Genomic DNA, 12550 nt, shown 5'->3' on the forward strand with positions numbered 1-12550 from the left:
TGGCTAAAACAGGACAGATGAAATCATGTGACCATTTTATCAACAAACTATTTAAATAGACTAGTGTTTATCAACTTCAGTTAGGTCCCATTTGAATTGATGTATTAGAACTCTGAGGTAAATATATATGTGGGTTGGATAGTAGTACCAATTTAATTTGGTATCGATCATTAATAGTAGTATTACTAGTCAATTTGTATAAATGGACTAATGGAGTCCGCACCTCAATTCTCATCCGCAACTAAAAGTCAATTTTTTGGGACAATTAATTCATTTTATGGTGGTTTTCAAGATTCTGTAGAATTGGCTATAGAGTTATTGAATATTGACTAGTGCATAGAGTCAAATTTCACTATTTATAGAGTTCATCTATTCTTTAAAGATTTTTGAGTTGGTTATTAATAAAAATTTGGTCAACAGTAGTTTCTGCATTTACGGAAAAATATCCCTTTGAAATTTGGTCAGAGTAGTTTCTGCATTTCCGGATAATTATCCCTTAATTTGTGTAAAAAAAATTGAACATTAAATATTTGAGCCACTTGACACGGTAAAAATCTTTTGTATCCAAGAAAATTGAAGTGTTTTTCTCTTTTTGAACAAGAGATGTAAGAAAATAATGTTAAGGTTAAGACGGATAAAATATGAGAGTAAATAGAATAGAGAGTAAATAGAATAGAAGAGAGAAAAAGAAAATAAAATTATTTGTCAAAAAATAAAAATGGCTCGACTACCTTGAGATGATCCAAAAAATACTACTCCCTCCGTTCCTTAAATTTTATCACACTTTGACCGGGCACAAATTTTAAGAAATGTAATAGAATGTGAGTTGAAAAAGTTAATAGAGAGTGAGTCCTACTTTTATATTAGCTTTATACTAATCAAATGTGAGTTTGAATGAATTAATGGAATATGGGGTTCACTATCAAAAATGGTAAAAAGTGAACTGTGACAAATTTTGTGAGACGGACGGAAATAGAAAAATATGACAAAATTTAAGGGACAGAGGGAGTATGACTCAACTACCTCAGGACGATTTGTAAAGAAATACTACGACTCAACTACCTTGAAGATTACTCTTTCTTAGGAAGCACAATATTTTATGTCCTCTTATTTTAAAGAGTTTAAGTAGATAGAGAAAAAATTGTTGGATTTTTTAAAATAGGAAATATGAATAAAATAAAGAAAGATAAAGTAATTAAATATTTTAACTATTTATGAAATAACTAAGTGATCTTTGTTGGAAAAAGAAAGTGTGTTACCTTCAAATGAAGAAAGAAAACAGAATAGAAAGAAGATTGAAAATAATTAACATATATAAATATTATCAGAAAGTTCAAGTTGATTAAAAAACACTGCAAAATGTGTGCATTCTTTTATTCTTTCCTTCTTAATTTTCAGGAGATCTTAGCATATCAAATCTTAAAATATGAGAGAATTTCATGTTGATCATGAATAGTTTTCAAGAATTAAGACCAGGGTTTTACCTTCCCACCCATGAAATTAACCATAAAATCTTAAGAACATCTTTGCTTCTTTAATTAATTTATGTATTTCATGTTTATCTTAATTAACCATATAGGTTATAGAAGTTGGGAGATGGAGTACTATATTTTTGGGCCAATGAGCCTAAATTCAACCAAATATTTCTTCTTACTCACCTCTACCTTGCATTGGGCTTTCCTTAACAATCGAAATAATTTTTTAAAAAATCAGACACTACTAAAAAGAGTTGGTAACTCCAAATAAATTGGTTTCTATAATTTTCTAAATCAACTATTGCACTCTATATACCATATACAATCAAAACTTTTCTCCTCACTCCAAATCAATGAGAGAAAAAAAATCAAACATTTAAAAAAAATTAAAAAAAAATCGATTTACCAATGATCTTCAACATGATCATGCTGAGGCAACGACCCTGTCTGAATAGAGCTCTGAGAGAAAGGCAAGGGAAAGGGCGGATCACCCGAGACGAAGGGTGGCTGCGTGATGAGATTCGCGGTGGAATACACACTATTGTATGGAATATTTGGTGAGTTTTGGTCGTGATGCATGCGTTGTTGTTGTTGTTGTTGTTGTTGTTGTTGTTGCTGCTGCTGCTGCTGCTGTTGTTGCTGTTGTTGCTGTTGTTGTTGTTGTTCAAGAGGTTGTTGCTTTGGTACGTTGAGTTTCTCCCCTTCAATATCTCTATACTTTGCCAAATATATCTTGAGTGGATTCACATAATCTTCGAAGCCTAGGGTTGTGATGGCCCAAAGGATGTCGTCCCCATTGATCGTCTTCCGCTTCTCTCGTTGGCATTTGTCGGAGGCCTCTCCCGTGACGAAGCTGATGAATTCCGACACACACTCTTGGACCGTCTCCTTAGCGTCCTTGGAGATCTTCCCATTGCCCGGGATCACCTTCTTCATGATCCTCCCCACATTCGCTATGGGGAGGAAACGGTCCTGCTCTTTGTTATTGTTGTTGTTGTTGTTGTTTTTCGAAGCGTAGGGATTTTGATTGGTGGTTGATTTAGGGTATGATGATGTGGTAGTGTCAGGACTAATTGTATAGGGGGTTCTACTACTTGACCCAATTTGAGGCTTCTCATCATCTTCAAAATCATCTCTATCTCTCTTCATGGTCTTTGAGAGAATGGTGATGGGATTTTCTCTCTTTTTTTAGAATTAATTGGAAATGGAAAAAAGGTTAGTTTGATTACATGGAATTTGTTAAGAGGGTGATGACTGCATGGGAATAGGCGTATGCATAGGAAAGGATGTTTTGTGATTTCTAATATTAGTTTGGTGGCTATAACTCTCTCCCATTCCTACACATGAGCCTTTTATTTTGATTATATTATAAATTTTTACATATAAATTGTTCTTTTGGGGAGGATGATGGTTTTATGGATTTGTTGAAGTCTATGTTTATCACTCCAAAGCATCTCAAAGTTCACTTGACCATTATGTTGGATTTTTATACTTGAGTAAACTAAAAAATAAACACTTTAAGAAAGAATAAGAAAGAATAAAAGTAAAAGTAAAACTAGTGAGTATTATAAAATTATAAGAAATAATTATTGAGATTAACTCCACCGACTTTGGAGAATAATCTAGAAAAGATGAGATCAAGTTAATTAGTAATTAAATATAACGACAGGGATGGAGGTTCGAGAAGATTAAATGATAGCCATGTAACTTAGATTATTATATTAGTTTAGGAACCAACTAGAAGTCTAGAACAAACTAGCTACACTATGTCGGCCAAGTAAACCGACTTTAGCATGTATAAATAGGTACTAAACTCATCTTGTGTAATATACAAGACACCAGATGGAAAAAAAACTCGTTAAGGATATTTTTAATGTGATTAAAGATGCTAATTTATATTTCTAAATATACATCTAACGATTTTAACAAGTGTCTTTATAGTTCGTGTCCCAATTAAAGTTATAGGGCACAAATAAAAGCGTCCTAAAAAATAAAAGATTAAGTTATTCGTGCATAATTTAGGAACATTTTCATTTTTTGTCTTTAATTGTTGTTATTAAAAAATTTTCAATGCAAGTAATTGTGTTTCAATTTTTGCATCCTTAAAAGACAAGTTTTTTAGTGAGAGTTAAAGAGTAAAAGAGCTAGAATTTGAGGGGTGTGTACTCATTTAGCTAAAAGGTGTGTCCTCGGTATTTAGAGAGGTATGTCCTCAAAGTATTGTGTTAGTATTATGTACACTCTCTTTGTTGTTGTATTTATCTCTTGTGTTAGCATTATGTCTACTTCCATAAAGACTATATGTGTAAACTATGCAATTCATTTATAAAATCTTAGTACAAATCTCTATATGTGTAAAATATGCAAATCATTAATGAAATCTTAGTACAAATCTGTGTATGTGTGGTATGAACTTGCCCGCCGGATACTAGCTTCATGCAAGTCTATCCTATTATCAGATGGATCGGCTTCATCCAAGACTTAGCGGATTAAATATGAATTTAACTAAATTCATATCATGTTTATTGTGCATGCAATGCTAACTCTGGCCGCACTTGATATGCTTGGTGCCCGTCAATATGTTTCTTGGTATAATTAGATCGAGTGTTCTATGGAGCTTTTTTCACCTAGGAGTCTAAGAACTCAACCCATTTGCTCCGGTAACTTTTGTGTAATATGATTGATATTTAGTCTTTTTTGTTGGAATCTAAATGGCAAATAATGTGACATTTCAAAATATAGCAAATTGCCTATAAAGTCTTGAAATTTTAAAATAATTTGATTTTTTCCGTCAATTTTAAATATTGCATGAAAAGTCATGAACTTTACCCGTGCCAACGCGATAGATTTCCGACACAAACTTATCTTACGCAGCTCGCTGGAGGCGTGATTTGGCAAATGACAAATTTAGGGTTCAATTCGAATTGTGGAATTAATGCTATTTTTACACTGAAATCGATTTGTGGAATTCGATTTGTATGTTTTCATTTGTGTCACTTGTATGTTTGTGATAAGTTCTAGATTGCAAAGATAGAAAAACAATCAGAATTAGTGGAGTTTTTTCAAGTCACGTCTCCGGCTTGCCATGTAGGATAAGTTTGTGTTAGAAATCTATCCGATCAGGTTGGATGAGAAATTTACATAGTTCGATAAAGTTTATAACTTTTCAACAACATTTAAAATTCACGAAAAAAATCAAACTATTTTAAAAGTTCATGACTTTACAGGTCATTTGCCCGTTCAAAATATGTTGCTAAACTTAAAAAAGAGACGTAGATATAAAAAAATATACTACTCCTACTTGGGGAGTGTTATATTGCTAACTCATAACTTAATTGCTAACTACAACTAAATAATAGCCATTAGATATTCAAATTAAGGTCCTAGATCATTAATCCCTAAATGTCAATACGATCAACGAAAAACGTCAATAAGGCCATAGGATTAATTCCAAAAAATATCAATAGGGGTATTAATGTCTATTAACTATATGTTTAGTTATAACTAACTTTTAAAGAAATCCCAAAACTTTAAATTCATATAACATATATCAAATTAAAGATAATTTCATAAGGATTCCAACGATATCCTACATGCATATGTTCCGACGTCAAAATTTGAAAAAAAAATTGAAAATTTTTAATTTTTTCGTACAGCAAAAATGTCAACATACTATATAAAATATGTCAATATAATACATGTAGAATGTCAATATAAGCAATTGATTAACATTCTTAAAGCATTGTGTTGACATTCTCAAAGCATTGTGTTGATATTTTTGAAACACTATTATTGACATTTTCATCCAAAACCCTAATTTGGAGTTTTTTTTATCTTTTTTTATTTTAGTTTATAAAAATAAAAATTACACGTGACAAATTGTAGACCACACATTTTCTAAAATCCTATAGTCTTAAATTAGTTGTAGTTAGCAATTAAATGATGAGTTAATAATCGATCACTTTAATCACCATCATGTCACACTATCTTTTTTTCCAAATATGTGTATAGAACCGGAAAAATATTCTGAATCAAGCATTATCAATTTTCCTTGATAACATAATATTTGGAATTAAAAGAAAATTTTAAAGTATACATTACATTGCAATTACCCCTTGAAGCATATTTTCGTGAATACATGGCAAATCTTCACTAAAAATAGTTTTGTAGGAGTATATCTTTCCAGAAAGCCTTTTATGTCCAGTTTTATTCTTTTTGTTGAAGCATCAATATGCTCATGAAAGACGAGCAATAGTTACATTAATTTTTCAAATTAGTTGGACATGCTCGTGGAAAAACAAAATCAGAGGAACCTGAATCACCACACAATTACAAAAATCGAAAATCACAAGATATAGAAGAATAATTGCATTAAATGATAATAGTATGATTTGCAGTCTAATGAAGCAATGGGCCTTACAAATAGGGGGGAGGGGGTGTGTGTGTGTGTGTTGATTGCCCTTCATGGCCACCAATAATACAATAGATCTTGGACAAAACTTCTAAAAATCACCCAACTACACAACTAAAAATATGCTATTTAAGCCAAGGCAGAAAAATACACAAGTAGCAGTGCCGACAATAACGAAAAATACCTAACCTCTGTGGCACTGGCATCAAGACCAAGCATGGGCTTATGCTGCAAGGGCGTATGTTAACTTCTCTTCCTCAGTAGGTCGCCACATAGATTTCTTAGCGCAGAGCAATCCTTCCTTGTCCTTAGAATAGGTCATGCGAATATCCCACTGCATAGATTTGAATATGGCCTCAAGCTCATTGATGATATCCACACTGTCCCGGATGATGATCTTTCCTTCGGGTCTCAAAATACGATCTACTTCCGCCACTAAGGCCATGAAATTACACCTGTTGAGACAACAATCCACAAGATTTAGAACATCAAGCATAAAACAGTAGCTCACATGTCAAAGCAATGATACAGCATACGCACTTCTTTTTAATCTTGGAGAAGAGGTGGTCAGCATGGAGAAGATCATAAGAGCGTGGGTAGGTACTGAACGATTCACACCAGTCATGATAAATTCCAAATAGGCCGCGTTCGTAAATGACAGGAAGTGTATCCGGAGCATCTATATTGACCACATTCATTACCCAAATATTCAACTCTCTCAAAGCAGCTGCCAATCTGCAAAGGGTATATGTTAAAGAGTAGTTTTAGAAGAGAATATAGCAAAGCAATGAAAAGCAAGATTTGTGTTCAGGCAATCAAGAGAACAGTTGATCCCTTTAAACTAAAAAAATTGGATTGAGGGATTTGTTTGCAGATTGAAAAGTAAATTAGAGAAGGAAAACTGCAAATCTCATAAAGAAAATAATAATAGAGTCAATTCTTTTTCCCTTGCTTACCCTCCATAGACTGCTCGCATATCCATGACATTCCTCACATTTGACCAGTCTATTCCAAGTCCTTGGAGATATGAGTTCTTTACAACACGTTTCCAGTGTTCGTAATCTGACACAAAATCTTCTGGAGCTGGTTTACCATAAACTCCAACCTCCGAACTTGACAACCAGTAAGGCGCTTTCTGCACCCTCGCGGGCCATTCTTCTGGCCATTGAGAGCCACGTTCTGTAGAAGCAACAGGTATTTTGTGCATGCATGCTTGAAGAGGCACATTCCTGATTATATCATCAACATAAAAGATCAATATATAAACAGATATCTAGTTATGCTACTAGTACCTCTGAATTTCAGCAAACAGTGTATAATCTTGTTATCATAATAAAAGGAGCAGGACCGCTTCTGTTCTGATAAACAAAATCATACCAGGCAGCATTGGGATCATCAGAGTCTTGACATAATGGAGGATCACTCTTTGACCTTTGTTTATAGCACTCATTTGTCATAGGTTTGCGATATACCGCAATTCCTACTCCATTTACTCTGTCCTTGGTTATTGAAACAACTTCCCAGCACATAGCTTTAGTCAGTTTCTTCATGGCTGTCAATGTTGCCAGGAATGTGCTAACTTGTTAATAATCAAAGATATGTTTTAGCGTTATGTTGACGCAAAGAAAATAATATATACCTTCCCAAATCTCAACATCTTCATCCAATTTTTGGTAAATGGGTGTGGCAGACCAAACGAAGAAACCACCAGGTCGTAGTAATCGATTCAGTTCCAAGAGAAGTTTCCCACCTAAATTTTATAATGATCATAGTATGTCAGTAAATCTTGAAAGCCACCAAAAGGTATCTAAACAAATGTAGTAAATTAAGTACCTTCAATGTGCCAAGGCACCCGGCAACGTGCACAATGGACGATATCAAAAACTCTTCCAGGATATGGAAGCCTCACGGTACCCATGACAGCAGATATTGCTGGAATTCCTCTTTCAAGTGCAAACTGAGTCTGAGCCTCATGCTCATCTTTTGGGGCCAATGACATGGTCAGGACATCCCTATCAAAGAGGAAACCCCCAAAGCTAGCAACTCCGCAGCCAACATCCAGAACTACTCGGGATCGCTTCCCCCAGGCAATGTCAGGCACAGACTGCATAATATATGATATGGAGTAAGTTAATACTGAAAGTTAGCAACTAGTATGCCATAGCAACTAATGTGTAAACAGATGGTCTAAAATATTAGCAACAAAGAAATTAGGCAAAGAATGAAAAGATTATAATATTACCAAAACCAAATCGAGCTTGAAAATAATTTGACTTTTTAAGATCATTTATGGTGCCATGGTAATATCAAAGTTGACTCACACATCCAAATGTACGAAGTATACACATCCAAATGTACGAAGTATAAAACGACCTAAGTAGAAGACAAAAAGGGGATATGCACACCAGTCTGATATAATCAATCACATGCGACATATTACCTGTTGTATAAAGTCAATGTAGTGAAGAGCACCATGCTTAAACTGGGTACCACCACCAGGGAAGGTTAGGTATTCACCACTAACTTTAACCCAATTTTGGTGTCCTTTAACTTCTGCAAGTTTGCTGTGGGGAACATTATGGTACCAAATCTGGGAAAGGGGACATCAGTCAATTAGTAAATACGAAAAGCAATAATTAAATGAAAAACACATTTTCAACAAAATGCAGTACCTTTTCCCGACTTCTAGGCCACTCTATTGAACGTTGATATCCTTCAGGTAGGGGAACAAGGCAGGTAGGCGGATTTTCAGGACAATGTCTCTCTCTGTGTTCATAGTGCTTAGTTGATGGAAGTTTCTTTATTGCCACCAAGTTATCAAGGCACGGGATGTAATCTGGCCCAGCAGTTGTGCTACAAAGCTTCCAACTGTATTGACTTTGATTTTCAGAACCAGATGACTTTTGAGCCTCTTTCTCATTTTTCGACTCTGTGGCCTGAGTTGGAAATGATCCATTTTGAGTTGTTGATTCATCTGTCAGCTCTGACTGGGCCCCAGATGGAAACACTTCACTGGAATTGTCCTTTTTCTCAGTGGAGTTCTCTTTGTCCGCCTTCTCCTCTGTCTGGCCATCTTCTTTTTCTCCATCTGTTTTACCTGAGTCTCCTTCAGGCGTCTGCTCATTATCTAAATTAGTTTCTTTATTCTCTCCAGCTTCCGAATCTTGATTCACTTCAACTTTATTTTTCTCACCATCTTCCGAGTCATCTCTGTCATCTTTCTTTTCATCCCCTGACTTCTCTTCCGGCTTTTCCTCTTCGGTTTTTGCTGTCTCCTCAGGAACATCATTTTTCTCCGCCTGATTTGCATTTGCATCTCCTTTGGTTGCATCCTCGGGCAAATCCCCAGGGTTATCCTCAAACTGCTTTTGTTTTCCCTCATCAGTTGGAGTATTATCAGTGTTGGTCTCCTCATTGTTGGCCTCATCGTTTTTGTTCTCAGTACTGATCTCAGTTACAGGTGTTCTCTCCTCATTTTTGTTCTCCTGTGAAACATCAGTAGTCTGGCCAGGAACTACAGAGGTAGACGTCATCATCCATACCCCAACTAGACATAGGGCTACAAAAACCACAATCGTGACTGTGGAACAATAGCCCGATGACGATTTCCTAGCATCAACTCTAGAGTATTTCCCTAAAGCCATCGCTCCAACTTCAATCGAAGTAATCAATCCCGACACTTATTTGTTATAGCACACCTAAACACAAGCAAACAATGAGATCCGGCCTAAATAGCATTCAATCAAAATAACATTGAACTTCAACAAGATAGACCAAGGTACAAGCAAGGAAGCACACGTTAACACACAAAATAGTGGTCACACAGAACTAATTCATCTTTAGCATAAACAATCATATATGACTCAGTAAAACACAACCGCTCAACAGCTGAATATGATTTCAAAAAGAGTAACACACAACAGCCATTAATAGCAACAAATCTATACATAGGAATTCAATACGCAATCAAATCCAGAAATCCACCGGATCAGAACAAATAACGTATCAAAAAAACTAACTCATTTCAAATCAGGTCGCATTTCCGCCCAACTCGATACACATCTAAAAGATCTCGCAACAAAATTCTCCACATTCCTTAATCCCACGAAATCACAAAAAATCATACCTAAAATAAAAAAAAACGAAATTCAACAGCCTAGATCTACGACATACATCAAGATGTAACACAGCAACAATGAGGAAAGAACAGAGATCTGATCCAAAAACACAACTCAAACAACAATTCCATCTCAAAACTAAACGAACAGCAGAAAAATCAGCTGGATGTGTTCACGTACCTCTATCTCAAAATCCTCAACACAGATCTGCAAGAAAGACAGCATCAACTGTAGTCATTGGCCCATACACAAAGTGTCGGTGAGTAGGACTAAATGCTGCTCTCGAGGATGAGGCTTGCAGTGTGAGAATGAAGCGCGTATGACTGTGTGTATATATAATATTCACGCTGAAAGAAAAGGCTTCGAATTTTTCTTTTTTTTAAAAAAAAAAGATGTATTGTTATGCCGGTGCAGTATATTTTAACGATTGATGTCTGCAGATTGGATCGAATTTTCCGCAGCGCAGTACATTTTTGCGACTTGATTTTTACCTTTTGTGAAATGGGGATTTACAGCGGATGAATTTGGGATGGAAAGAGATAAGGAGCCGAAGAGAAATCCACAAGAATGCCGTGATAATCTGTCATACAGTTGGTGTGGGGATTTCTCACCGACGACGGTTTTACCATTTTTACCAAAATGAATGGAGTAAAACTCTCGTCAACCTAAGGTCAATTTTTTTATTGCATATAATAATAATAATAATATCAAAATATGGTAATTTAAATTTATGCAATATAATTAAACATTATAATGGAATTTATGGTGGTAATGATGTAAATAACAACTGAAAATAAATAGAAGTCTGGATCTTCGTTTCAATATTTTCTCAAATTGTTGAATTATTCTGTATAATGAAAGTCAGAGACTAAGAGCTGACAATAGAAATATAACAGAATAAATACTATACTAAATAGGTCATGTTATTAGTTGGTAGTCCACTAAACTAGTTTTAATTCGTAAGGCTGGAGAACGTGGTCTACCTTGAAGATATCTAGATATGGGGAATATTTTATTAATTTATTATTTTTTAGTTAAATATTTCATATTTTTTCATTCTATATTTTAGCCATGCATACTAAATTGAAGATATATATGGTTTAAAATCCGAAAATTCAATCTTAACAAACTGCAATTCGAAATTTGGTTTGGATTTGGATGCTCGATTCGGATCTTATAAATTTTAAATGTTCGAATCAAATCTGATATTTTAAAGTTCAAAGTAATCCAAAAAATATCTATATATAAATAAAATTAATTATAAACGTAACAAATATTGTATAAAAGTTTTCTGTTGGATAATTCTTATGATGTTTGGTAGATTTTAGGATTTTGGTATTGGATTTTTGGTATTGAATTTTATGTAATTTGGGATTTTTTGGATTGAATTGGATTCCATGGTTCGAATTTGGGATTTTTCGGACAATTCGGAGCAAATATTCGTATTCATTTTTCATAATAAATTTGAATTTCAGATAATGCTGGACAAAAATATGATGTGAAATCGGAATGTTCGCTCCTAATTCTCAGCGTGTGTCATTTGTGAGCAAAACTCGAAATATTGATAATTTGGATGGAGTAGTAATATGACTCAATTGAGATTGGTGGATTGAAGAATGTTTTACCTGAAAATCATAAACAATAAGGAGTAACTCACAAGAGCATCTCTAAGTGAGTAAGGAATATTGGAAAGGTATACTCGTCTACTTCTTGAAAAGAAAAATATACCTTTCCAAAAAGAAAAATTTTTAAAGAAACAATGTACTCCATATAGAAAGATAAATTAAATTTTAAAATAAAAAAATAGTAGTAGAAATATTTAATACTTTTTCAAATATTTTTCCAATGATTTTTCATTAAAAGAAGACAAATATGGTGGTTAAAAGATTTCTCAGTTACAAAGAGAAAAATATACTCTTTTAAATGGGAATAGATATATAATACTTTATCAAATGAGTAACTTTTTCCTTAAATAATGATTTTTCATGAAAACTAGACAAATATAATAATTATAAGACTCTACTTCGACTTTTCTCCCATCAGACTAAGCATACATATATTCGAAGTACATTGAAGCCTTACAATAAATATAAAAAACATATATGGTTTTATTTAAAGTGTAGGACAATAATTCAGTAAATCAACAAAAGCAAAATGTGGAACGGAAAAAATACCATGCTGTAAGAAAATGTTGTTATGAAACAAAACTTTTCATTTGCAGGTTGTGTGGAACTGATATTTTTTTCGGTTTTTTTAGGGTTGAATTTTGATGGCTGCGCACCATACTTCATGATCTTTTTTAAGTGGTGGAGGGGTAGGTTTTTTTATAACTAAAATAGTATAGACAACTTTTACTACTACTCCTACTTCATAAGAATTTATGATAATGTACTAGTGTGCTTGTTGAATATAAAAAAGATTTATTAAAAATATTATAAATTAATCATATACGACTCCTAATAATAATATTATAATGAGACAGTACAAAATTAAACGTTTATGGAGGTATACATTTTATAAAAATGATAAATTCATTCATAATTAAA

General features: G+C 33.8%; 2 protein-coding genes across 2 annotated transcripts; both read right to left on the reverse strand.

Moving 5' to 3' along the window:
• Nucleotides 1-1694: 1694 nt before the first annotated feature.
• On the reverse strand, nucleotides 1695-2624 carry NF-YB7 (nuclear factor Y, subunit B7). Its single transcript, XM_048107273.2, has one exon. The coding sequence runs from the start codon at nucleotides 2622-2624 to the stop codon at nucleotides 1878-1880; it is 747 nt and encodes a 248-aa protein (XP_047963230.1). The 3' UTR covers nucleotides 1695-1877.
• A 3204-nt stretch (nucleotides 2625-5828) lies between these two features.
• On the reverse strand, nucleotides 5829-10341 carry LOC125204284 (putative methyltransferase PMT26). Its single transcript, XM_048102889.2, has 9 exons — nucleotides 10185-10341; nucleotides 8559-9584; nucleotides 8327-8476; nucleotides 7720-7990; nucleotides 7526-7636; nucleotides 7264-7438; nucleotides 6843-7115; nucleotides 6427-6621; nucleotides 5829-6341 (listed from the first exon to the last, which is right to left on the reverse strand). The coding sequence occupies exons 2-9, from the start codon at nucleotides 9528-9530 to the stop codon at nucleotides 6110-6112; spliced, it is 2379 nt and encodes a 792-aa protein (XP_047958846.2). The 5' UTR covers nucleotides 9531-9584; nucleotides 10185-10341; the 3' UTR covers nucleotides 5829-6109.
• Between the last annotated feature and the right edge of the window lie 2209 nt (nucleotides 10342-12550).

Source organism: Salvia hispanica, chromosome 6, assembly GCF_029641045.1.
Source record: "Salvia hispanica isolate PSC_SH4W2 chromosome 6, Shi_PSC_v1, whole genome shotgun sequence".
Lineage (NCBI taxonomy): Eukaryota > Viridiplantae > Streptophyta > Magnoliopsida > Lamiales > Lamiaceae > Salvia > Salvia hispanica.

Bases quoted from the DNA above. Each gene is read 5' to 3' on its own strand.
- LOC125204284 (XM_048102889.2), bottom strand. From the start codon at position 9,530: ATGGCTTTAGGGAAATACTCTAGAGTTGATGCTAGGAAATCGTCATCG. The intron at 7,637-7,719 runs GTACTTAATTTA...TATAAAATTTAG, and splicing joins GGTGCCTTGGCACATTGAAG to GTGGGAAACTTCTCTTGGAA. The intron at 6,622-6,842 runs GTAAGCAAGGGA...TACCCTTTGCAG, and splicing joins ATGCGAGCAGTCTATGGAGG to ATTGGCAGCTGCTTTGAGAG.
- NF-YB7 (XM_048107273.2), bottom strand. From the start codon at position 2,624: ATGAAGAGAGATAGAGATGATTTTGAAGATGATGAGAAGCCTCAAATT.